The sequence below is a fragment of the Myotis nattereri genome (assembly GCF_964212035.1).
Source record: "Myotis nattereri genome assembly, chromosome: 11".
Classification (NCBI taxonomy): domain Eukaryota; kingdom Metazoa; phylum Chordata; class Mammalia; order Chiroptera; family Vespertilionidae; genus Myotis; species Myotis nattereri.
In genome coordinates, this window is record NC_138086.1 from 30,786,489 (window position 1) to 30,814,372 (window position 27,884).

Sequence of the window (27,884 nt, forward strand, 5' to 3'; positions counted from 1 at the left end):
ATTAAACAGATTTAAGATAATAATCCAGATTTAAAACCATTAGCAGGAAAACAACTTGAAGGTGCCAAAGGTATAAAGAGAACAACACTAGCTGTCAATTGTGGTTAACAACCTCACGAAAACAGGAGCTGCACATTATATAACAGGACATAGAGAGGCTCTGATCACATGGTGGTCAAGAGCATGGCTTCCAGAGTCACAATGTCTGGGTTCAAAGCCCAGATCTTTCACTTAAGCAGCATGCCAACTGCATAACTTTTCTAAACCTATTTACAAAAGGGGGATTACAATACCTAACTCTTAGGGCTCTTGTGAAGATTTATGGTACAGCATAGTAGTTAAGAGTACAGGCTTTAAAATCAGAATTCCAGCTCTGTCACTTATTAAGCTCTGTAACCTTGGGCAAGTTACTTAACCCCCAAGTGTCAGCTTCTTCATCTTTAAAACAGAGTTAGCTTGACATATTCCTATTATTTGAATACAAACTACATAGAGTTGATCTGAGAATCAAATGGGATTCTCAGTGTCTGGCATGAAGTACATAATTAATAAACTAACACACTCAAAAAGTGAGCTAAAACAGTTCATTATCTTGAATAATTATAAAATTAAGTGGCACATTATTTCTGTAAAACATTTTTGTGGATCAATAAATGACTTCTATGTTCAAAAGCAACTATTTTTTAAATATGTAATGATAGATATGCTTTTATTCAACCAAATTTACCAAATCCCACTATGTGAATGTCTCTTCTCTCAAAGATCTGAGCTCACAGTAAGGTAGAAGTACATAATCATAACTACTGCAATGTGGTCAGTTCAAATAATCAATATGTGCATAAAATGTTGTAAGAGCACCAAGTAGGTATGATCAAGGCTGGGAAGAGGGGGGAGGACAGGAAAAGTAGTTAAAGAAAGTTTCTTGGAAAGATAACCAGAACTGAGTTCTAAAGGATGAGTACAGTGTCCTCAAAGGGGTATATAAATGATATTTGGGATGAGGCAATTCTTTGCTGTGCAGTAATTTAGGTGCATTGTGTTCCTTGGTCTGTGGGCATTAAATGCCTAATAGCATCTCCTAATCTTTTTGACAATCAAAATATTTCCAGAAGCCTCCCAATAGGGCAGGCTCCTCATTCAGAAAAAACTGAAGGGAGAGGGGAAGAAGCAAGCACTCAGCCAATGCATTCCTAGGAAATGCAAGATTTTGGTATTACAATAGCATTTTCTTAAATGCTTCACAGCATGTTAATACACATTGTACATAAGCAATGTTTCATAGTCAAGGAAGTTTAGGAAATTCTAATTTAAACAAAAGTAAGTTGTTTTTTTACTATAGTTCCTCTCATTCTTTAATATACCACGCCCAATTATGAAATCCCAAGATGGGGTATAAAGTACAGGTATCTCTTGCTCACCAAATAGATTCAGATACTTTTTAGATAAATCTTTTGATATGCAAAGTGGAAAATCAAATTAATATTGAGATAACACAGTACCCTCATTATCTGAACTCAGAAACTGAAAAGTGAGGAACTTTTATAATTTCCCCAATTGTCAACTATAGAACCTATCTATGAAAGAATACTTTGAGTGGTTAGTACCCCATTGTATATGTTTTGTGAAATATTATGCCACAGCATTTAGTACGCAGCAAGAATTGCTGATGTATACAGGTAGAGATGTAGGAAAGAACAGGATCACCGAAGACCCAAATATGACATATTATGGAGTTGTTACCTGGTTTAGACATTTGCTTTTAGAGTAGAGCCAGACCTCTCTATCTCCATCCTTTCCCCACCCATCTCTGGAACAAAATATTATGGGATGAAACCACATAAAATAAAAGCAGCTACTTTGCTGAAGGGATGAACTGGTAATTTTCTGATTCATGATAGGAACCAGTTCCTTTCTAAGAATGACAACTGAACATAAGATACAAAAGGTTAAAATCAAAATAAAGTCTAAATGAGATATTTAAAAAAAAAAATACTGGACTAAAAAACCAAAACAAGTCTTTTGCCCATTTTTTAATTGACTGTTGTCTTTTTGTTTTATTTGACAATCTAAGGAAAAAGAGGTCAGTGTCCCTGACTAAATAGTCAGGTATTGCATGTTTTAAAAATTCTGGCAGCACAGGTTGAAAATTGCTGCTCTCGGGCAATGGTCGGTTCTCAAAGTATGATTCCTGGACCAGCAGCACCAGCACACCCTAGAACAGAGGTTCTCAACCTGTGGATCGCGACTCCTTTGGGGGTCGAACGACCCTTTCACAGGGGTTGCCTAAGACCATCGGAAAACACATATATAATTACATATTGTTTTTGTGATTAATCACTATGCTTTAATTACGTTCAATTTGTAACAATGAAAATACATCCTGCATATCAGATAGTTACATTACGATTCATAACAGTAGCAAAATTACAGTTATGAAGTAGCAACGAAAATAATTTTATGGTTAAGGGTCACCACAACATGAGGAATTGTATTAAAGGGTCGCGGCATTAGGGGGGTTGAGAACCACTGCCCTAGAACATTGTTAGAAATACAAACTGTCAAGCTCCACCCCATTCCTACTGAATCCAAATTGAGGGGTGGGTCCTAGCAGTCTGTTTTAATAAGCCCTCCTCCAAGTGATTCTGACGCACACTCAAATTTGACCACCAATACTCTAAGGCAGTGGTTCTCAACCTTCTTAATGCCGCCACCTTTTAATACAGTTCTTCATGTTGTGGTGACCCCCAATTTCATTGTTACAAGTTGAACATAATTAAAGCATAGTGATTAATCACAAAAACAATATGTAATTATATATGTTTTCCGATAGTCTTAGGCAACCCCTGTGAAAGGGTCGTTTGACCCCCCAAAGGGGTCGTGACCCACAGGTTGAGAACCGCTGCTCTAAGGTAATGTCTAGAAGTGGTACTGCTGATTGTAGAACATCCCATTGTTTTCCAAAGTGGTTTTTCCAATTTACACTACTATCAGCAGTGGAAGAGCTCCCATTGTTTCATATTCTTAATTATGCTTGATACTGTCAGATGTTTCATTTCTGCCAGTTTAGTCTATACAAAATGGTCTCTTGTGCTTTTAATTTCTGTTCCCATAATTGTTAATGAGGTTAACCATGTTTTCATATGTTTATTGGTAATTTAAATTTCTTTTTTTTTTTTTTTAAATCTAATGACTGTTCAGGGCTTTTGCCCTTTTCCTTCTATCTGGTGTTCTGTCTTTGTTAGGGATTCATAATTCTCTATGTATATTTTTCATTCCAATCATCCATTCATTTTGTGTTGTGGTAGGTAACCTCTAAAATCGCCCTCAATGGTCTTCACCTCTTGGTATCTAAGTCCTTGTACAACCTCTTCCCTTAAATGTAGGCTGGACTGATTGTGATCTTAAGAAGCAAGTTAGAACAGAATATGGCAGAAGTGATGGTATGTCACTTCTAAGATTCAGTTATAAAAAGACTGTGGCTTCCATCTTAAGAAGTCTCTCTCATCCCCTTCTGGATCTTTTACTATGGGAAAAGCCAGCAGCCATGCTGTGAGGTGGCTGTGTGAGTAAATAGGCAGTGGATCTTCTGAGACCTGCCACATCCAGATGAGAGAGCACAGAAGTAGGTTCCTCTCAGTCCAGCCATAAGATAACTGCAGACCTGGCAGACACCTTGACTGTAGCCTCATGAGAGACCCTGAGCTAGAACCACCCAGCTAAGCTGCTCACAGATTCCTGACCCACAGAAACTGAGATTGATGTTTACTGTTTTCAGCTGCTCAGTTTTGGGATAATTTATTACACAGCAATAGGTAACTAATACATGTGTATAGCAAATATCTTCTATTCTGTGCCTTGTCTTTTTTATCCTCTTAAGGTCTTAATAAACAGAAGATTGAATTAATATTTAATATTTTTAATGTAGTCAAATTTAACGATTTTTGTATGGTTAACGTTTTCAGTCTTAAAAATCCTTGCCTGCCCGGATGGCATGGCTCAGTGGACCTATGAACTAGGAGGTCATAGTTCAATTCCTGGTCAGGGCACATGCCTGGGTTGCGGGCTTGATCCCTAGTGTGCAGAAGGCAGCCAATCAATGATTCTCTCTTATCACTCATCTTTCTCTCTTTCTCCCCCTTCCTCTCTGAAATGAATAAAAAAATATTTTTTTAAAAGAAACCTTTGCCTGACTTGAGCTCATTAAAGCCCCTTTAAAAAAAAAAAAAAAAGCTGTTTTCCTGTTTAATCTTCAATATACTAAGAATTGATTATTGTGCAAACGAAGAGGTGAGGGCCAATGTCATTTCTTTAATATGGTAAGCAATTGCTCCAAGCGTTTCCTTTCCCAACTACCTTGCCAGGTATTCACCCACCTAACCCCATATAAGCATATAAAATTCATTAGCAACCTCTACCTATTTAGTATTAACTGTCAGTTTGTTATTCATCTTCCCTTTTCTTTTTTTGTTAATCTTCAATCAGTATATTTACTGTTGATTTTTAGAGTGGAAGGGGGTGGAGAGGGAGAGGGGAAAGGGGAAGAGGGAGAGAGGAAGGGCGGGACAGAAGGAGGGAGGAAGGGAGGGAGGAACAGAGGAAGGAAGGAAGGAAGGAAGGAAGGAAGGAAGGAAGGAAGGAAGGCTATAATCCAACTCACATCTTAAAGACCTATCCTATCCTATATAATAGGCAATATGCAAATTGACTGTCATGCACTCACACAAGATGGCCACCCCCATGTGGTCAAAGATGGCCACCACAAGATGGCTAGCAGGGGAGGACAGTTGTGGGCGACCAGGCCTGAAGGTGAGGGCAGTTGGGGGTGACCAGTTGGGGGCGACCAGACCTGCAGGGAAGGGCAGTTAGGGGCAACCGGTCTGGCAGGGGAGGGCAGTTGGGGGTGATCGGGCTGGCAGGGGAGCAGTTAGGCGTTGATCAGGCTGGCAGGGGAGTGGTTAGGGGGTGATCAGGCTGGCAGGCAGAAGCAGTTAGGGGCAATCAGGCAGGCAGGCAAGTGGTTGGGAGTCAGCAGTCCCGGATTGTGAGGATCGGGCCTAACCCAGCAGTCGGACATCCCCCGAGGGGCCCCAGATTAGAGAAGGTGCAGGCTGGGCTGAGGGACAACCCCCTCGCGCCCCCCACCCCCCCGCATGAATTTCATGCACCGGGCCTCTAGTTTAAAATAAAACCTGTCTATTTCTAGGCTTTCTAGTGTTAAATTTACAAAACTAATAAAAGAAAGTATAAAAAAGAATATTAAAACCAAGAAAAAATTTAAATATAAAAATCAGAAATTAAGAGTAAATTAGAGTAATTAAGTTTGTCGGTAGTCTCAGTACTCATCTGGTATTTTATGAAGTGGCCTATTAAAAACCCTAGATATCATTAGAAATGAATTTGAATATGATATTTGGGTGGGAGTCATGTCTCATATTCACCAAGGTAATAACGAGGGCCCAGCAGTGCCTCACATATAGCAAGCATCCAAATTTCTTGACAAAAAAAATGGATTAAAGAAGTCTCCCCTTCTTATTGTTCTTTAAGAATATCATGGCAGTTCTTAACTCTTTCTACTTCCATAGAAACTATTAATCAAGTTGTCAAGTTCCACAGAAAAAGCTACAGGGATTTGGATTTCAATGAATCTACTGAGCAGTTTAAGAAAAACTGGCATTTTACCATACTCACTCTTCCAATCCATCCTTAGTATATGGTATGTAACACCATTTATTTAGGTTTTCCTTTATGTCTCTAAGTTTAATTACTTTTATTTTTAAAAAATACATATATTTTTTATTTTTATTGAGAGGAAGGGAGAGAGATCAAAACAGCAATGATGAGAGATATTCACTGGTTGGCTGCCTCCTGCATGCTCCTACTAGGGATGGAGCCCAGGGCATGTGCCCCCACCGGGAATCGAATGGTGACCTCCTGGTTCATAGGTCAATGATCAACTACTGACCCACACCAGCCTGGCTAATTAATTTTCTTTATAAAGGTCTTATACAAGTTTTTAAAATACATCTTAAATATTTAGAATTCAGTTTACATATTTCCTTTTCTAGGAAGTCTTTCTGTCTTCCATCTCCTACACTTATTCCGAATTGTGTACTCTTCTGTGATTCCTCTGCACCTGTGGCACACTTTAAACATAACACTGTCCTTAATTTGTGACTTATGGGTCTGCTTCTACCACTAGACTGTAAGCTCCTTGAGGACAAAGACTGTCATTTCTGTTTCACAGCACTTAGCAAACAATTAGCACAAAGGAGCTCAATATTATTTTTCAACTTTACACAATGAATACCTTCTATGTGTTGGGCACAATAATATGCTGAGTGCTTAAATACATTATCATCTAACTCTAAAATTATCCTTTTGGCACACATTTTATAAAAGCCTAATATTTGTGTCACATGGTATACTGGGCATCAGGAATACTGTAGTGATAGTTCATTCAGCCTAATATATATATATGTAAACTGGGTGGCTTATAAACAAGAGAAATTTATCACAGTTCTGGGAAGTCCAAGATCAAGGTGCCCACAGATTTGGTATACTGTAAAAGACCCACTTTGAGGTTCATAGATGGTGCTTTCTAGCTGTAATTTCACATGAAGGCACAAGCCAGCTCTCTGAGGTCTTTTATAAGACCTCACAATGGCTCCAATGACTGCACAGAAAAAATAAGGCAATAGGAAAAATCAGAGATGCCTTGAGGTTTCAAGTAGAAATGATGAGTAAGTGGAGAATATTACAAGAAGAGGGGCAGAAATAATTTAAAGGGAAAGATAACTATTTAGTTTAGGACTTTCTGACTTTGTGATATCAGTGAGACATTAAGGTAAAATACTCAAGACAATTGGAAATGCAGGACACTCTAGCTTAGAGAGTAGCTTGACTATTAAGGGCATATAGTAGCCTTTGAAAGAACAGATTCAATTGGGTGAAAAGAAATAGAAGACTGACTTTCAAGAAGACATGAGTGAGTACTTCTTTAAGAAAAGGCATTGAGTGACCAGAAGGAGAAAACAAAAGCTCAAGGGGATGCCAGAGTCAGGGAAGGTATTTTGTTTTTTGGATGGGATTACCATGATACATTTAAAGGCAAACAGCAAGTAACTAGTGTCAAAGAAAGGTCTAAAGGTGTGTGTGCTTGCCAAATAGTGAGAGAGTGGGATATGAGATAAAAGGAAGAACAGATTGTTCTGCGCTGTTCCAGAGGACTAAACTAGGATGATGTTAGAATCTAGAGACAGTAGTTCAAGAAGGTATATCTGAGCTCCACAGTAAGAGAGATATTTGTTAGCAGTAGAGGTACAAGGAACAAGATGCCATACTATTAAGGACATTTAACTGAATTCTTTTTTTTAAAATATATTTTACTGATTTTTTTTCAGTGAGGAAGGGAGAGGGATAGAGAGTTAGAAACATTGATGAGAGAGAAACATCGATCAGCTGCCTCCTGCACACTCCCTACTGGGGATGTGCCCACAACCAAGGTACATGCCCTTGACCAGAATCGAACCCGGGACCCTTGAGTCTGCAGGCCGATGCTCTATCCAGTGAGCCAAACCGGCTAGGGCTAACTGAATTCTTAATCATTTGTCAGGGATGCTGCTGGAGAAATTCTGTACTATGTGAGAGGTGAAACTAGGTTCCATTTGACACTAAATTCTCACTTGTCTCATTAAGCAATAACACCCAACCCCCCCTTCCCAGACCTGGTAACTTATATTCTACTTTCTATCTTTATGAATTTGCCTATTCTGATATTTATGTAAATGGAGTCATATTTGTCCTGTTGTGTCTGGCTTATTTCACTTACCATGATGTTTTCAAGGCTTACCCATTTTATTTTATTTTTTAAAATATATTTTTATTGATTTCAGAGAGGAAGGGAAAGGGATAGAAACATCAATGATGAGAGAGAATCACTGATCAGCTGCCTCCTGCATGCCCTCCACTAGGGATCAAGCCTGCAATCTGGGCATGTGCCCTGACTGGGAATCGAACTCTCATCTCCTGGTTCATAGGTCGACACTCAACCACTAAGTCACACCAGTTGGGCAAGGCTTACCTATTTTATATGATGTATCAGAACTTCATTCCTTTTATGACTGAAAAACAATCCACTGTTATGCAGATACTGTATTTTTAAATATATTCATCTGTTGATAGGCACTTGGGTTTTTTCCAACTTTGGGCTATTGTGAATAATGCTGCTGCAATGAACACTGCAGCATACAAGTATCTAATTAAGTCTCTGTTTTCATTCTTTTGCATATATTCCTGAGAGTGGAATTGTTGGGTCATATGGTAATTCTATTTATTTAGATTTTAGATTCTATATACATTTTTGAGGAACACTAAGAAAAAAATAACCTAATACAAAACTCACAATGAGATGCCAATTCATGCCCATTAAAATAGCTATCATTAAAAAAGTGTTGCTATGGACGAGGAGAAACTGGAATTCACATGTATTGCTGGTAAGAATGTAAATGGAATGCTGGTAGGAAAACAGTTTGGTGGTTATTCTGATATATTTCACAACACAGATGGGCCTTGAAAACATTAAGCTTAGTGAAATAAACCAGACACAGAATGACAAATATTGTATGATTTCACTTACAGAAGGTACCAAGAATAGACAAATCCATAAACACAGAAAGTAGAATAGAGATTACCAGGGGCTGGACAAGGGAGAAAGAAGGAATTGTTTTTCAAAAGGTAGAATTCTTGTTGGGGGTGTTGAAAAATTTTGGATTTAGATAGTGATGATGTTACATTTTGAATATATTTAATGCCACTGAATTGTACATTTATGAATGGTTAAAATGATACATTTTTGTTATGTATATTTTACCACAATTTTTTAAAAACAAAAGAATAAAGCATTAAGTGATTCTTTGAGCCAATTAAAAAGTATTAATCAGGACCCAATGCAAAAAGAAAGAAATAACATTTTAGATGTTTCAAACCAGAAAAGCATTTAATACAAGGACTAAGACACTTATCATTCAAAATATGGAAGGATGGGGAATCAGGAGTAGCCACTACATTATAGAAGTAAAGGATACTCTGGAAATCAGAGGTCCAAAAGCTGCTGGCACTACTGCCTCTAAAGATCCATGAAGCTGGAATTAAACACTGGAATGCTCAGTCCAGTCACCTCAACTGCTTCCACTCACTAAGATCTTACAACTTAGCTAACCAGACAAAAGGCAGTAAAAAGAAAGCTTCCTGTCCTTTTGTCTTCCAAATTGTGGGAATTCATCTAACTGATAAAACCTAAACTGTATCCACCTTTGATGGGAGGAAGAATCAGGAAATAAAAATATATTCTCATGTTATCTTCTAAAAGTTTTATAGTTTGTCATTTCATACCCAGGCATTTAATCTACCCAGAATTTGTGAATATTGTGGGGTAAAAATCCAAATTAATTTTTCCTAAATTTTCCAGCACCATTTATTGAAAAGCGCATACTTTTCTAATTTCTAGCATGTATCTTATCATACATCAAGTAACCTACCAACTATAGGTTTTCTTCTTTCCCATCCATCACTAGACTACTCATGACAGTGTCATAATTACATTGCAATGAGTCTTAATAAGTGGTGAAGTATGTCCTCCCATACTGTCTTCTTTGGGAGTGGTCTTGGCTACCCTAACCCTTTACTGATTTTCCACAGAATTTTAAAATTTTAAGTCCCACCAAAACAAAACAAGACAAACAAACCAAACAAACCTTACTAAGGTTTAGATTTGGGTTATATTAAATATATAAATCCCTTTGGGGAGAATAGTATCTATACAATATTGTCTATCAATCCATGCACATGGTATTTTTATTGAATTATATATAATAATTCATTTCAATAAGGCTTTTAGAAATCTTACGTCATTTTTTAGATCTATTCCTGGGTATGCTATTGTGAAATGTACTGTTTTAGATTTTCCTTCCTGTCTGTTGTTAGAATATAGTTTCTTGCACAACTCATTGTTTATAACTTGTAGATATTTTTAAAAAAATTTAAATACACAATTATATAGTCTATGAATGATGATAGTTTTATTTCTCTTTCCAATTCTTATGTTTTTATTAATTTATTATTATTTTTTAAATCCTAAATCGAGGATATTTTTCCATTGAATTTTAGAAAAAGTGGGAGAGGGAAAGACAGAGAGAAATATGGATGTGAGAGAAACACATCAATTGGTTGCCTCCTGCGTGCCCCAACCAGGGCCCAGGCCAGGGAGGAGCCTGCAACCAAGTTACATGGCCTTTGACCGGAATCAAACCTGGGACCCTTCAATCCACAGACCGATGCTCTATCCACTGAGCCAAACCAGCTAGGGCCAATTCTTATGTTTTGTTTTGTTTTTTAATATATTTTATTGATTTTTTACAGAGAGGAAGGGTGAGGGATAGAGAGTTAGAAACATCGATGAGAGAGAAACACCGATTAGCTGCCTTCTGCACACCTCCCACTGGGGATGTGCCTGCAACCAAGGTACATGCCCTTGACCGGAATCGAACCTGGGACCCTTCAGTCCACAGGCTGACGTTCTATCCACTGAGCCAAACCAGTTAGGGCGATTCTTGTGTTTTTAAATTTTCTTTTTCTTAACTCAGTGAAGGTCAGGACCTCTACTACAACTTTAACTAGGAGCAGTTTTAATGAACGACCTTATTTCTCCCAATCTCAGAGGGAGAGGTTTCAAAATTTCAACGGTAGTAATTATAAAACTTGATTTTTAAAAAAATAGATGGTCCTTATCACATTTGATTTGCTTCGGGTTTTATGATGAATTTTATCAAGCACCATTTGCAACTATTCAGCGGACCGTATGTCTCTTCTCTAACTTGTTGAGATGGCAACACATACAGTAGTCCCCCCTTATCCGTGGTTTCAGTTACCCGCGGTCAACTCCAATCCTAAAATATTAAATGAAAAATTCCAGAAATAAACCATTCATAAGTTTTAAGTTGAGTGCTAATCTGAATAGAGTGATGAAACCTCACACCATCCTCTCTGTCTAGGGCAGGACGTGAATCATCTCTTTGTCCACTGTATCCATGCTATATATGCTCCCTGCCACTCAGTCACTTACTAGCCATCTTGGTTAACAGATTCACTGTTGTGGTATGGTAGTGCTGTGTTCAAGAAAGCTTTATTTTACTTAATTATGGGCCCAAAGTACAAAAGTAGTGATGCTGGCAATTCGAGTATGCCTAAGAGAAGCTGTAAAGTGCTTCCTTTAAGTGAAAATATATGTATGTCTAGAAAAAAAAAATACTGCCCTGGCCAGTGCTTCCCAATGGTTAGAGTGTTGACCCGCATACCAAAGGATCTCTCTCGGGTTCAATTCCCTGTCAAGGTCATGTGCCTGGGCTGAAGGCTCAATCCCCAGCCCTGGTCAGGGTGAATGGGGGAGGCAACCAATGTGTTTCTCGAACTGTTTCTCTCCCCCCCAACCCCCCACCCCCACCCCGCTTTCCCCTCTCTTCTTTCCACTCTCAAAAAAAAAAATCAATAGAAAAAAAATCCTCAGGTGAGGAATGATAAAAAGAAAAAATTTAAAAATGCTATATATAGAGTTCAGTACTATCCTCAGTTTCACATCCACTGGGGTTCTTAGAATGTATCCCCTTAAGATAAGGGATACTACTGTACATATAGAGACTTTAAGTGCCAAACTCAGTAGTAGAAAAATCATCTGCAATAGAGAGTTATCAAAAAGTTATACTGAATTAAATTCTCATGTATAGTAAAACTTAAATTGAGATTGTGTAACTTACTGTAAATAGGAGAAGTACAATAATGGGTGGAATATTTTAAATATACAAAGCAAGCATGTAAAAACTAAGAAGAAATGAACACTTTCAGTGGTTGGAGAATAGGAATGTAAGGATTATACTGAATCGTAATCTCTTTCCTACCTGAAGTTCTGACACTATTCCCATAGAAATAGTTATATGATGTGTAAAAAAGCAATTTCGAGTTATTTAGGAATAATTAACAATAGCACTTTATCTTTTTATAGTAAAAAAAAAAGGTATAAAGGCAATAATTGTTTGGTATTTACGGAAAAGATAGCATGTTTTTATGAGTGAGAATTAAATTTATACAATATCAGAAATCATGCTAATCTCTCTATAAAAAATAATCATACCTACTTAAGACTCCCCCCCCCCCCCCAATCTACAGAGAGACTTCTAAGTAGAAAATATAAACTTTAAAACAGAGGAAAAGGGGTTTCAGCCGTGGGCAAACTACGGCCCGCGGGCCGGATCCGGCCGTTTGAAATGAATAAAACTAAAAAAAAAAGACCCTTTTATGTAATGATGTTTACTTTGAATTTATATTAGTTCACACAAACACTCCATCCATGCTTTTGTTCCGGCCCTCCGGTCCAGTTTAAGAACCCACTGTGGCCCTCGAGTCAAAAAGTTTGCCCACCCCTGGGTTAGACCCAAGTTGACAATACAAAAATATAGGTTCTAATAACTAGTATTTACAATGTAGCTGAAGCTATTAATTCCCTTTAACTTTTAAAGTACATCTATAAGCCCAAACAGAAATTTACTTTGCAAAAGAAATGTAGAAAATACAGTTTAAAAGTCCTAGGCCAATGGAGGAACCCCTGGTGGTATTTTAAACCTTCAAAATACTCAAAGGTAAGTAAGTGACTAATTCAAAGCATCTTAAAAATAGAAAGTCAAATTTTTCTGGTCTTATTAATTTAAAAGTTATATATTTAGTGCAAGAAAAAATATGAAACAAGAGTAGAGTATTTCTCCATTTAAACACAATTAAAGCATCTTTTACAATAAGGAGATGAATACTTAAACACATACACACATTAATTTTGGAACAACAGTTGAAAATAGACTGCCAAAATGTTATGTTTTTCTCTCCCTGGAAATGCAGTTTCAAAATTAGCAAGGTAGTCAAATACAAATGGAATAAAACTCCTTACAACATGAACAGAAGCCTGGACACTGTCTACTTCCCAATTGTCACATGACCCTGTACTGATCAGGTATTTGAGACTCATGCTCTATGAACACATTTCCTGATTTTTTGGTTTTTTAGTCCTTAAGTGAAAATCATGACCAGAGCTTCTGGAGATATAAAGTTAATTGAGTTCAAAGTGATTTTTATATTCTGTATCGAGGGCTTTCCCAGGACCCATAAAGGAATGTAATGTTACTGGGCATCAATTTCTCTTTCTATATGCGTAGTCTTAATATGGGAAGGAACAAGAATAATAGTTTTTTAAACCCAAGAGAAAACATGGAAACCAAAATAATCTCAGAGGGTAGAGGGGAGAAAAAAATAATTGCTTAATATTAGTGTGGAAGTTAGATTAAGAGTTTCTTCTGAATACCATGCTAATTATGTATGACAGTAAATTAGGTTGGTAGGTAAAAGAAACTGAAAAAGAAAAACTATCTCCCAGAATGTTAATTCTCCACCAAATATTTAAGGAAGAAATGGAACAAACGAGGCTAACTTTTTGGTTCTTATAGTATTAACATTAATACTATAATGTTTCACCTAAAAATAAACTAAAAAAACAAAACACCCAAAAAACAGAAAGCTTCTAAACAGGCTCACCTATTTTGAATTCAGACGTTCTATAACTATTGCTGATCCTGATTTTACAAGTAAAATAGACAAAGAGACTGAGTAAAGGACTTGAAACAATTCAACTTCAGAGGAATACAAAATCCAGTAAGGCTTATTTTAATGGCAATTTGAAGCAGATATATAGGAAGCATGGGAACATAGGTGGATTTCATAAAACAAGGGGATTATGACAAAAAATGTTCAGTAAGTATTCAGCTAAATTAATATCAAGATGTCAAAGGACACAAAATGCACTTTTGCAATTCTAAAGGAGTAAACAACTTTATGATTGGAGAAAAAGGAACAAGGTAAGCATAGTCTTAGAAAATGCTTTAAAAAACAAAGCAATGTAACTGATTCCTTCCCTCTCTTCCCCATTACTCATAGAATATAGGTTTCCAGTTGTTATGATGGGATCCTAATTAATCCTAATTAGGAAAGCAAGGAACAGGGAATTTTAAAAAAGTCAGACCTCTGTAGCCTGTTATCCTAGCACAATTTTTCTGGCCTATTATCCAGATACAACTAAATCAAGTTTGCTCTCAGGTTTACTACATTCAGGGATTCAAGCACCCACCACAATGTTCCTTTCTTATCTGTTTACTAACAATCAAATCCTTTAATATCCGGCATATATAAGTGAGTGATATCAGAAGAGGTAAGTGGATGACTAAAGGAGGGAGCTCATTAAATGAGAAAGAATAAAGAAAGGGAACACAAGAAATACCAAAGACACACAGCTATTTTCTGGTTTTGCCTAACAGGCATGTTTTGTCCACCTTCAAATATATCCAGACAAGTATTAACAGCAATAGCCAGAACTGCAGAAGCACATACCTTAGTGGGACTTCCATTTATTAAGAGTATGATGTAATCCACCCCAGTTTGCCTGGTTCATAAAAATGTGTTTTAACTATAATGAGTGGACCTCATTATAAAAGGAGAGTCTATCTCAGAATACTGCTTAGTCAATGCATTATTATAATTACACAGCTTAACTAAGATCGTCAATAAGAGATCTTAAAAACAATACAATTTTAATTGTAACATGATTGTAAGATGCTCCCTTCTACAGATGCACAGCACAAAAAGAGTTAATGAATATCATACCTAGTTACAATGCATTTTTCAATGTATTTACTATACCATATGGTCATATTGTCCCATCTTATACCATATGGTCATAGAAAGTAGTATCAGAGGAATATAAGTGGTCAGAAGTAAATGTTTAATGCCAAAAGTAGAAGCATATTCATTGGACAAATATTTAACAAGCGTATGTCACTTACCAGAATATGCTATTTTGAGCATCTACAAAGTAATACTTACAAATATAGGACATGCAATTTGTTCAATTCCCAACATAATTTTATGTTTAAGATGTTTGATAACAAGAGTAAAATAATTAGAAACAACCTAATGTCAAAAACATGTTTAGTTTAAAAATTGCAGTATATCTAATGATAGGTAAAATATTTTGCTATATAGTTAAGTTAAAAATATTACAAAACCACATACATTGTATTGTATTATCTATAATAATAAAAGTGTAATATGCTAATTAGACCGGACAGCCGAATGACCTTCTGGACGAAGCTGGGGCTGCCACTGCAGCTTCGAGGGCTGAGCCCCTTGCACGAATTTTGTGCATTGGGCCTCTAGTAAAAGCATAAGATCAGTATATGGATATACGTACATCAAAATGTTTATATAATTATATCTTAGTGACAAGATAACAGATGATTTTCTTTACTTTTTGTACTTAGAGCTCTCTAATTTTTCAAAAATGAATGTGCTTTCTGTCCATAATTAGAAATGTTTTAGTGCAGCTGAAATTTCTGTGAGAAACATTTTTTAAAAAACATATTTCACTGTCAGGTAAGGTAAATCTTTAGAATAATGCATGTCATTTTACACAAGCACAATTTTTCATTTATTTCCATGCACGTGACAATTAGACGGTATCTTTTTAAGTGAATATAAAGAAGGCAGTTCAAAAATCCATAGTACATTTCAGCTTCCACTGAATTAGTACCAACTTCAGATTTAAAATTATTTCTTGGAAAAATTTATTCTACCACCATGACATTGAAATTTATATTTTAAAAAGACCCATTTTGAATCACTTATCCCTCTCCCCATCAAATACATTTATTATCAGCTCTTATAAAAAAAAGTATAAAGGAAAAACTACTATTCATTACTAAACATTAAAACCTGGATGAAGAAGGCAGAGGGAAACACTTTTAACTAATTAAAATTAGTTATTCTACTTATTTATGCATTCATTGGTTGTTTCTTGTATACAAGTGCCCTGACCGGGGATCAAACCCAAAACGTTGGCATATGATGCTCTAACCAACTGAGCTACCTGGTCAGGGCCACAAATTAAAATTTGTTCAAGTATCCTTAAGATTTCAGGAGATATGAATATGCTTTCCAATTATTAGCAATTTAAACTTAAATCCAACTGGCCTAGAGGTACTCAAGCATTGATTCATGAGAATTGCCTAGGAAGTGTGCAAATGCAGAAACTCATGCCCTAGCTCTCACCTAATCAGAATCTTCAGAGGGTGGAGTTCAAACAATCTGGCCCTTTCAAATAGGATAGCAGAGATTCTACTTTACAAACACCTTCTCTATATCATTGCAAACTATTCTAATAACTCTGTAACAAAATTCTCAGTAAACAATACTATAATCAGAAAATTACAATTTCATGAGCCATACACACTAATTTATCTACTCTTCTAGATACAATTTAACAAAACCATACGTGATCTATAGAGTAAAGCAAGCCTAGAAGCACCTGTGCCTGGTAAGACAAAGGCATATCCGATTCATGGAAAAAATAGACAGCAGATGTGACCCCTAGTATTTATCCATTAAAAACAATGTATCCTAAAAATAAATTTCCATGTCAACGGAACAAAGCTGTTTATAAATAAGAAGGAATGTGGAGGTGTGGGGAAGACAAGAGGAAGCTTCAGCAAGTTAAGTACCAAAAGCCAGGAAACAAGGCAAAATGAATGGCAACTGGGGACAGGGAAAACAGAATAAACTAGTAAATGGAAGAAGGGAAGAACTCTATCCTTAGAATCCAAGAGGAAACCAAGCTGAGCAAAAATGCAAACTGTAAAGTGGAAAATGGTGTAATTTTGTTAAGAAAGAAGAATATATGAGACAATTTAGAGTAGATCAAAAGATGGTACAGAACACATCATGGGCATAGATGGAGGTGGTATAAGAGGATGAAAAACAAACATTGTGAACAAACCGATACTAATTAGAGCAAGCACAGCAAATGAATTTACAAAGTAAAGATGATGAAGCAGGAAAAAGAATTGCATAGACAGAAGAAAGAATGAAACGTTATGAGAACTGGGAAACAAAATGTAACTAGCAGGAAGGAAAGAGAACTTTGAGCACAGTCAACTGGCATAAGCCACGCTATCTGATCAAGCAAGAACTGTAAAGCGCAGTTGTTAAACCATAGATTATCTCATTATTTGTAAGTATAATGAAGTGTGTTATTTTATGTAATAAAATTCCAAATACGAAATACGATAAATTTTATGTAATAAAAAACACAATGTAAATAAACTCATTTGACAAGGTGATAAGCTGAATAATGCAACAACAAAAAAACCCCACAAAAAACAAAAGAGGCTGAGAGAAGCCATGGCTAAAAAGCAAAAAGTGAAAGAAAAAAACTGGGACAGAAGGAAGGACAACAGAAGGAAGGCAATCAAACCTATTTTTAAAAAACCGGTAGGAATAAATAGAGAGGTGTGAATGGACAATGGAAGAACCACCACAAAGTGCCGGCAGTGCAAGTGAAACCTGATGGAATCTTGACAGCTTCAGGATTCAGAAGGTAAGCAGCTCCAAAGCGTTCAGAAGGATTGGTGGAGCGAACAATGGGTAACAATGCCGGGGAGCCAGGGGATGAAGTCGGGGAGCCGGGGGATGCAGCCAAGGGCCCCAAGAGGACCAAGGGACAGAGCAGTGCAGAAAGTAGTCTTCAGCAGATAGGAGCTGAGGTCAGCAGGCAGGCGGGCGGGCGGGCCGGCAGGTGGGGATGGGGCGCGGGAGCCCCGACCAGCCTTCGGAACGCAGGGTCCTGAGCCCGGGATGAAAGGGAGTGTGGCAAGTGGGGGTTGAGGTTGGAAAAAGTACAGAGTAAAGCAAAACCAGCCGCTGGGTAAAACCGATGAAGACACATCCCCCCCAAAAGTAGAGAAGTAGAAGGGAGGGCAGCGGCCTGGAAAGGGGGACTGTCCGCGAGAGCAGAAGAGGGCGGGATGCGCCCCATCATCCCCAGGACCCTGTCATCATGACCGACACCACGGTACCTGGGGCTGGACGCCCGGCCCGGCTCCGAGCCCACATCTGCCGCCGGGATGCCGCCGCCCCCCGCGCCCCCCGCCCGGAATAACGAAAACGTCTCGGGGATGCGCGCCTGGCTCCCTCCAGCCAGCCGTGACCTAGGACCAACCCTGAGACTCGCCCCCTACGGAGAGCCTCCCGCTCCACCAGCTCCACCACCGCTCCCCGAACCCCCGGCGGGGGTGCGGGCCAGGGAAACCCCCCCCCCGGGCCATCGTGTGTGTTTACATAGCGAGGAGCTGCAGGACGGAGAGGGGCCGGGGGGAGACGCACCTCCCACCCGCAGAGCCCCAAGGAGAGGGTGGCTGAGGGCGCCGGAGCCCCCAGCGCCACCTCTTCCCCCCAAATAAACACCCGCCGGCCGAGCCGAGACGGGAAGTGTGCAGGGGGCGCCGGCACTCACCTCCTCGGGGATGGCGGGGTCCGCAGCCGAAGAGGCCGCGGCGCCGGCGCCGGCCTCGGGCTCCATGTCCCCGTTGAACAGAGCCTGGCCCTGCTCCGCGCCGCCGTCGCCGCTCAGCGCCGCCATCTTATAACCGAGAGCCGGGGCTCCAGCGACCGCTGCTGGGCGGGGAGGGGGAAGGGAGGCGGAGGGCGGGGGGGGGGGGTAGGCGGAGGCGGGGGGCGGCGGGGGCGACGGCCGGGCGGCGCCGGCGGCGGGAGGGCGCTGGGCCACCTCAGGAACCGGCCCGCGGCCCCCAACGCAGCGGAGCCTGAGGGGATTGGGGGAAGGACGCCAGGCGGGGGGCGGGGGAAAGGGGCGGAGACCACTAGAAGGCGCCGCGGCGTTGGCGTCACCCGCGCGTCACCGCCGTTACGTCATCCCGGGTGCGTGACGTAATCCTAGGAGCGCCCTCACGCCCTCGCCTGGGGAGGCTTCCTTCGCGTCCTGCGCGCCGCGGCGCTCAGCGGTTTCTTTCCTTCCGCCGTTCCCATGGCTTCGGGTTCCTGCTCGATGCTCCTCGCGGTCCTAAGCCTGCTCCGCAACAGGGACTCCGTAGCGGAGTTCGAGGAGAAGTTGAAATCCTGGAGGGAGGAGGACGGGGAAGCCCATTCTCCTGTTATTTCCTGTACAACGAACGTCCCTGCCATAAAACTAAGACGCGAGCCCCCGAGGCTGCCACCGCCGGGTAGAATTTGACAGGAACATGCGGAGGAACAGCCGGCTTCGCAGGATGATGCGCGTATCCTCCTCGTGAACGGGCCTGGCCTGTTCAAGCGACTCTAAATGGAAGTCTGAAAGGTGTTCGGCCAGTGGTTTCCCTCGCTGGGGAATGAAATGTTTCCTTTTAGGATATTGTTCGTTTTCCAGGTTCACTCATTTGACAAATGTCGGAGATGGAGCGCTTTCCAAGTGCTAGGGCCGGCCCAAGACACAGAATATTCTAGCCATCTGAAACATCAAAACTTTGATCATGTTTGTTTTGCAGAAAACCATTCAAAATATGTTAAATCCCGTCGTGCTTTTTATAACAGAACATTCCAAGGCATTCTCTGTGCAAACTATGCATGAAAACTATTAAGGAAGGAGAGGTAAATTCCTTTGGAGAGGCCCAGTGACAGAGTGGAATTCAGGAAACCCAGTTCATTATTAAAAATACATCTATTTTAAAGGAAAAGGGGACTACTCAGGGAGGAAAACACAACGTAAGGAAGGGAGAAATGGTCGTGACAAACATAGTGGAAGTTACTGTGGCTCCTGATGGTGGGAGTTAATCGCTAAAGGAACCTAAAAGTCGAGACATGAGAAGCCCTGAGTGGACTCTGCACCTTTGTGCTCCCCATTGAATGGGGAAGTCACCAGTGACCTCATTGTATTCAGGATGAGTCCAGAGGTAGAAAGCTGTCCTACTGACCTCTGAAGCAGGAGGTCTGCATATTGACAGAGTCAACATGAGCCTGGGAGCTGACCCTCGCTCCCAAGGTAAGAAGTTTGCGAGGCTGCTTGGTTAATCAGAATACCAATATCCCTCGACATTGAAATATACAAAATACGACCTATTGAATGAGCATGGTATGCTTTGTTAGTATCATTGTACTTTCTTCTCCAAGTAGGAAAGTCGCCTAGAGGAACTAAATTTAAATCAAAAGGTGGCTTGGAAAAGTAGAATAAATGAAGATGATCATAAGGGATAATGTCATCAAGCCGTGGTCTGAAGTGCCCTCTTTATTATAAGGATATACTTCTAAGCAGACTAAAATAGCACCATCAGCCAGTTTGATTTCATCTGAAACAAAACTGGCAGGTTTTTAAATTCTCTAACAGACTTATTTTTAAAAAATCAGCCTCTGCAAATATTACATCATTAAAACATTGTCTCAAAAGGTTAAAAGTTCTAAGATTATTTTTTCATTTGTTCCATTTTAAATTATAGCCTTCCTTACTAGCAACAATCTGTAAATCTTATTTTACATGGCTATTTCCTCACAGAATGGCTGATATCACCCATTTAATATTGCTTCTTGTTAGCTTCCATTTATTCAGCACTTTCTGAACTTGTCTTCAAAGTTTGGATATATTTTATTTGATTTCCCTAGGCCATTCTAATGCCCCACAGTATCCAGATGGGAAAATATAAAGAAAGCATAAACTTTGGAGTCCAAAGGTCAGGATTTTAGTGTCAGCATGCCACATTTTGGCTATATAACCTCAAAGCAGGTAAGCTCAAATCACTGTTTTTTGTTGTTTTACCCATTTATTTTTAAAATTTATCTTTATTGTTGAAAATATTACAGATGTCCCCTTTTTTTCACTATTGACCCCTTCTAGCCCTCATCTGCCCCCAGCCCCAGGCCTTCACCACACTATTGTCTGTGTCCATGGGTTATGCATATAAGTTCTTTGGTTAATCTCTTCCCACCCACCCACCTACCCCTGCCTTCCCTCTGAGATTCAGCAGTCTGCTCCATGATTCTATGTCTCTGGATCTATTTTGTTCATCAGTTTACTTTGTTCTTTATATTCCACGTATGAGTCAGATCATGTGATACTTTCTCTGACTTACTTTGCTTAGCATTATACTCTCCAAGTGTTGTTTTAATCTATAAAATGAGAGTGGTAATAATGCCAGGCCAGCCTACCTAATTATCATTATGAGGGTAAAATATTATAGTTTTGCCCTTTATGAAATATAAAGTTACCCTCTCAGTCAAAATTCAGACAAGGCTTGTCTCTGCTCCATGACATCTGGGAGCTCATGTGGAGGGGTGAGCCTGGGGGGGTGTCTCAATGGGTTGGGAAGGCAATTATCTGGAGACGTATTTCCTCACAGGTTTGGTGGTTGAAACTGGGGCAGTCAGCCAGAATACCTAAGCATACTCTCTTCATGTGGCTTGAGCTTCCTCGTAGCATGTTTGCCTCAGGGTAGTCAGACTTCTTGCAAGGTGGCCAAAGGGCTCCAAATGCTAGTGTGCCTGTAAGCAAGGTGAAAGCTGCAATGCATTGTATGACCTAGCCTCCAAAGTTACACAGCATCACTTCTGCTGCATTTTATTGGATACGGGTAAGTTACAAAGTCCAGCACAAATTGAAGGAGAGAGGGTTTAGATCCTATCTCTCAATGGAAGAAGTGTCAAAGAATTTACACGTATGTTTAATTTACAGACAGATCGTGTTTACAGTAATGTACTGGCTACTCTGTAGAAATGGCTGCTTATGTCACCTTCTCCAGAAGGGATTCTGTATTCAAATTCTCCCTCTTTTATTACTGGAAATCACCAAGACATCCTAGTATGCTAATGAAGAAGCCCTTACCTTCTTTCATTAGCTTCTGAAACCCCACTGCATGCAGAAATAAATGTAGGTCCTTCACCATTGGACATACCCTAACTGTCTCCTCTTTGGCACTCCCACCAAAATCACAATGCTGCCACAGGCACGGTTGAGGTGCTGCAACCCTCTATACAAAGCAGTGGCACTGTGTTCTTGGTGCCCAGCCAGTTTGTGTTCTGAGCAGAAAGAAAGCACACCTCCCTTTGTGTTGTAGTATGTCATATGGGCACCAGCACAGTATTATCTTGCATTCTAAAGTCTTAACATGCATTTTAGTCACCGTTCTTTTAGGTTTTACTCACAATCCCCTTTACCCCAAGGCATTCATGTATTCACAGGAAGCTGGAAAACAAATCTAGGTGAGAAGCACTGTTTAGAACATTGCTCCAGCTGATGACTGAGATACTAAGAAGTCTTGCTGATATGTCTGACCCTCTGTTCCCTGGAGATGAGTTTATTTCTAATTGACGGGCATTTCTATCTTCAATCCTGCATTCTAATAGACACTGAATAGTTCTACCCGTCAGCCAGACCTACCCAGTTCCAACCACATTCAATGATGTATAGCTAATAACAGCTTAATCTTTTATGTATGAATCAAGGTCATCACTTCAAATACCACATCCTGTATTATTTAATAAATGGCTACTCTTAGAAGCTATTTAGGTGTGAATAGAAAATTGAATCATGAAGTTGATTCAGCACAACCTTCCTACTGAGAAGCATAGGAATTTCCTCTGTGGAATTCCAGACTCCATCTTAATTCTTTAGTGATGGGGACTTCACTAATACTGTACATTGAAGGATAATTATTTTTTCTGAGGTTGAATTGAAATCCTCTTCTTATGATATCCATATTCTGATGTGAGTTTTGCCTTCTAGAGGAACACCGGATGAGCTTATTCTATGAAATTGCTTTCAAACATTTGAAGGAAGTTCTGTTTCCTTTAGTTCTCTCTTCAAAGCATTTTCTCTTATTTCTGTGTACTCTTTTCAGTGTTCTTCTTAAAATGTGGTCCCATGAATTGAACACTATTCCAGATCTAGTCCAACAGAGAATGGAATCCCTTATTGCTATAACCTAGGAACCGTGCTTTTGTTAATATAATAAAAAACCATATAAGCAACTCCACCTGATTATTGGTACATATGAAACCTGTAGTTGACAAAAACCGTTGTGGTTTTTAAAAATAAAATACTCTTACACCAAGTCTAGATTTTTAGTCTTTTTAGCATCGTTGTCATCTTCTCTACTGAACTCACATTTCCCATACTTTTTAATTCTTAAAGAAAGACCTCACTTTTAGGTTCATGAAATGTGTTAGATATATTTCTAACATTTACCAAAAGATATTTATATCAGTATGTTATTTCATTTTATAACATCTTGTTTCTACTACCCTGGGATGTGTTAAGATACAGAATTCTTTGAAATAGTCTTTGTGGATTTAGTAATTTGGGATGTTATTTTTTTTTATTTTTACGTTTGCTTATATTGCAAGGTATAGTAGACTACATACAGTATGCTACCTTCTTGTATTAAACTAGGGGAAACTAGTACCTGATAAAGGATGGGTCAGAATGGGGTGGAGGATATCAGGTGGGAGAGAGACTTTTCTGAGTATATCTTTTAATATAGTTTACTCTAGGAGACATGTAATAAGTGAAAAAAGTAAAATCTAACAAAATGAACTTAATTGTATACCAAATTGATAACATAACTACACAGAAAAAATAATTCAAGTAGCTTTTGTATGTAGTTTTCTGACTACAGAGTATCATAGATTCACTGTGTCGAATTAGCTAAACTGGAATTGTTTCCCAAAATCCTCTTCCATAATAGAAGACCTGCTTACCTAGTCCTTAAATATACCCCTAGATAGGGTCCAGAGCAAAGTCTTTTCACCACAGCTATAAGAAATGTGCTTGTGAGGGTAACTCTTAGAACAACAACACTCCTCTGTAAGCCAGAAATGACAATAGCTATTACCATTTTTGTGGGATACACACTTAAGGGCGAGGCTTCTCCTGCAGGACCCCTATCACTGGAGCTGTGATGACAGCCTGCAGTAGTGAGAGTCTGACTTGTATTGCAGTCTCTTGTATTCTGGCTCCACCTCACAGGTTGCACTTTATCCCTGCTTACCCCACATCACCTCTACCTTTTCTTCCTATCTGCCTTGAGGATTTTAGATTCCAGCAGCAGACACCTGGCTTTTACATAGACTGTTTAAAAAGCTCCACATTGCCTGATTGGTGTGGCTCAGTGGTTGAGCGTTGACCCATGAATCAAGAGGTCACTGGTTTGATTCCTGGTCAAGGCAGATGCGTAGGTTGCAGGCTCTATCCCCAGTTGGGGGTGGGGAGTTTCCACAGGAGGCAGCCAGTTGCTATCTATCCCTCTTCCTTTCTCTCTCTCTAAAATCAATAAAAACATATATTTTTAAAAGGATAATAATTTTTTTAAAGCTCCACATTGCGCAAGATCAAATCCCTATAATACATTCCTTACTATTTACATTTCCTGGTGCTTCTGTTTCTGATTAAGTGCTGACCAGAATATATTCTAAGAACAAAATAAACTACAAACAAATCTTTAACTTTATTTAGAAGGTTTGTTATTGGTAATGATATTGGTTTTGTAATTATGAAACAATTTGTATTTATTGTGGGATAGATCAAATGAGTATGTATATTGATGTTGGGAATCAGGGTTCTTATGTGGAAAAAGTAAGAAACACATATGGGCCCTAGCCAGTTTGGCTCAGTGGATAGAGCGTCGGCCTGCGGACTAAAGGGTCCCAGGTTCGATTCCAGCCAAGGGCACATGCCTTGGTTGCAGGTTCAATCCCCCCGAGTAGGGGATGTGCAGGAGGCAGCCAATCAATGATTCTCTCTCATCATCGATGTTTCTATGTATCTCTATCCTTCCTCTCTGAAATCAATAAAAAATATTTTAAAAAAAGAAACACATATGGAACACAAAAATTGAAGAAGAAACCTGTGACATTGGATTTGAATTGGAAGTAGCAGCATTAATGTGGGATATAAGTGAAAAAATATATATATGTACACTTACATAGACATATATAATTTTTAAAAGAATATATGCTAGTTAATATATAGAGGAGTTATAGAAATATATATAAGTATATATGTGTATATATACTACATAAGTATAAGTATATGAACCGAATAAGTATATATACATATGTGTATATACACTTATATAGTATATACTAGAGGCCCAGTGCACAAAATTCGTGCACTGGGGGTGGGGATCCCTCAGTCTGGCCTGCACCCTCTCCAATCTGGGACTCCTTCGGGGATGTCAGACTGCCGGTTTAGGCCTGATCCTGCACCAGTAGTCGGACATCCCTCTCGCAATTCAGAACCACTGGCTCTTAACCACTCACCTGCCTGCCTGCCTGCCTGATTGCCCCTAACCACTCTGTTTGCCAGCCTGACCACCCCCAACTGCCGCCCTGATCCCCCCAACTGCCTCCCCTGCCAGCCTGTTTGCCCCCAACTACCCCCTGCCACCGGCCTGATTGCTCCCAACTGCCCCCCCTCGCCAGCCTGATTGGGGTTGGGGAGCCGATTGGGGGAGGGGCTGGCCATGGGGAGGAGCTGTGGTTGGTGGGCTGGGCAGCCCCCCCCCCCAAATGGGTTGGTGGGTGGTGATCTGGGCCAGTGGCCTGGGGGAGGAGCCATGGGTGGTTGGCCAGCCAGCCCTGCCCCTGATTGTGGTGTGTGTGGGGGGGGAAATCTGGGGTCAGGCTGGGCAAGGGGAGAGGCTGCAGGAGATTGGCTGGCCAGCCCTGCCCCCTCTTGGGGTGGGGGGATCAGGGGTGGGACTGGCCTGGGGAGGGGCTGCAGGACGTTGGCCGCCCAGCCCTGCCCCCTCTTGGGGTGTGTGTGTGGGGGTGCAATCAGGGGCAGACAGCCACGGGGAGGGGCTGTGGGCCTATTGTGGTGGGGCAGGTTGATCAAGGGCGGGGCTGGGGGGGGTTGGTGGTGGGAAGAGAGGGGGTATTTGGCCAGCTGGCCTGCTCTTTTTTTTTTTTTTTTTTTTGGCAACTTCACAACTTTTACTTGTGGTGCCTGTGCTATGTCTGAAAAATACCTTCTCCCCCTGCCCGGGACAACAATGGGAAGGGGGCAGCAAAAAATAGAAGACATCCCTTCCTATTGCACACGGGCCCTATATACAGGCTCACCTGGCCCAGGCCGGCAGGATGCTTGGCACATTCTAGGATGCCTGCTCAGGGGCTGGAGGGGTGACTGGTGGCAGCACACGTGAGAGGGGACCTCTGGGTGACCACTCTGGTCCTGGCTACTGGTCTTGGCACTTCCTGGTCCCCAGTTCCTTTCTGGTCCCTCCTGCAGCCCTGGTCCCCCTACCTGGATCAGCCTCCTGTCTCCATCCTGGACTCAGATGGCCCCCTTGGCTCCTGGGGGCTCTGTCCTCCCCTCCTAACCTGGAGATCTCAAGGAAGGTTATGGCTTCTCAGAGACTCCTCGACAGCCCTGTCACTCATGTTCACACAGGGAAGGGGTGCATGTGGCAAAAGCAGCTGTATAAATGCGAGTGCAGGGGCAAGTCCTCTGGGGTCACTTGGACAGTTTGCTGATGACGCAGATCAGGGCCACATTCTCATCCTTGAGGTAATGGTTGTCAGCTCGGAGACTGGACAGGCCCTTTAGCTCCTCTTCCAGTTCAGCGGAAGGGCCCTGCACTCAAATCTCTCCAGCTCCAGGATGGCTGGCCTCTCTGCAAGTGCTCTTGCCTCTGCATGGTGCGCTCCAGCTCTACCTTGAGCTGCGCCAGCCGCAGCGTGGTCTGGATCAGGGCCTCACGAAGTCTCTCGTTCTCAATGTGCAGCTTTGCATAGAGCTTCCTGAAGCTCCCTCAGGCTCTTCCAATTTGGGCTGGGGTTCTGGGTTTAGGTCCTGCTGCCTCTGGAGGGGAAGTGCTGGATTCTGGGCTGATGTCCACTGGCTTCACCTTCTCCCCCTTCACAGGCCCTCTCCTCTCATCGCCAACTCTGCAGTTCTCCCTGGAGGCCTGTGGTCTCTGTCCCTGCCACTCAGGCACCTCTACTCTCTGGGCAGGGCCATCAGAATTCTCAACCCCAGGGACTCAGGGCTGCCAGGAAGGGTCCAGGCTCTGTTCGCCCTTCTCTTGATGTGGATGGGAGAGTCTGATCAGGGGAAGGCCTGCAGCAGGGAGGGGCTGCGAAGTTGGCTGCTGGCCCCACCACCTGATCAGGCCGTGTGCTGGCTACAGTGGGTGTCATAGTGACTGGCCCAATCAGGGCCATGTTCTGCTCGCTCACCACTCTCCAGTCCCAACACCGCCTCCACTGCCGGGCTAACAGGCCTTTTGGATCACCAGCTCACAGCACCTGCTTTCCCACAGGCCTGAGGCTCTCAGGCCTGTGGGAAAGCAGGCGCCGGTGACTTCAACTGCATGCATGTGCGCCCGGGTGGCGGCTGATGGAACGCACTGCCCGCTTGGGGCCGCTCACACCTGGGCAGGCAGGTCGAGGGCACTGCCGCCACCGCTACTGCCACTGGTGCTGCTGCTGCTGCTGGGGCTTGAGGCACTGACTGAGGCTGCCGGCGACCTACCCACCCCGGGTTGGGTGGCACATAGGATGCGCTGGCCAGCCGATCGCTGCTGCCGCCCTGTGTCCCTTCACACAGGGGATACCAGGGCGGGTACCCGATCACCGTGGTTCCACCCGCCAGCCCCGTGTCCACCGCGGGAGGGCCAGATGAGGGCGGGGCGGGTGCCTGATCATCGCGATCCCACCCGCCAACCCCGGGTCCACTGTGGGAGGGCCGGATGAGGGCGGGGCAGGTGCCCGATCACCACGGTCCCACCTGCCAGCCCTGGGTCCCCCGAGGGAGGCCCGGATGAGGGCGGGGACCTCTGCCGCCAGCCCCTGATAGAGGCGAGCTGGTGTTGGCACTGTCCCGCCCTGCCTGCAGTATGCAAATTAGCCGCCATCTTGGCTGGCAGTTAATTTGCATATCGCCCTGATTAGCCAGTGAAAAGGGTAGCGGACGTACGCTA

At 41.5% G+C, this 27,884-nt stretch overlaps 1 protein-coding gene across 2 annotated transcripts in view; it reads right to left on the reverse strand.

Moving 5' to 3' along the window:
* The window catches only part of BRAF (B-Raf proto-oncogene, serine/threonine kinase), a 147,280-nt gene extending 128,556 nt beyond the window's left edge, over nt 1-18,724 (reverse strand). For both annotated transcript variants that reach the window (XM_081102483.1, XM_081102482.1), the window contains exon 1: nt 18,434-18,724. In XM_081102483.1, coding sequence (XP_080958609.1) covers nt 18,434-18,559 — 126 coding nt within the window. In that variant the 5' untranslated portion in view covers nt 18,560-18,724. The remainder of the gene's footprint in view (nt 1-18,433) is intronic.
* Between the last annotated feature and the right edge of the window lie 9,160 nt (nt 18,725-27,884).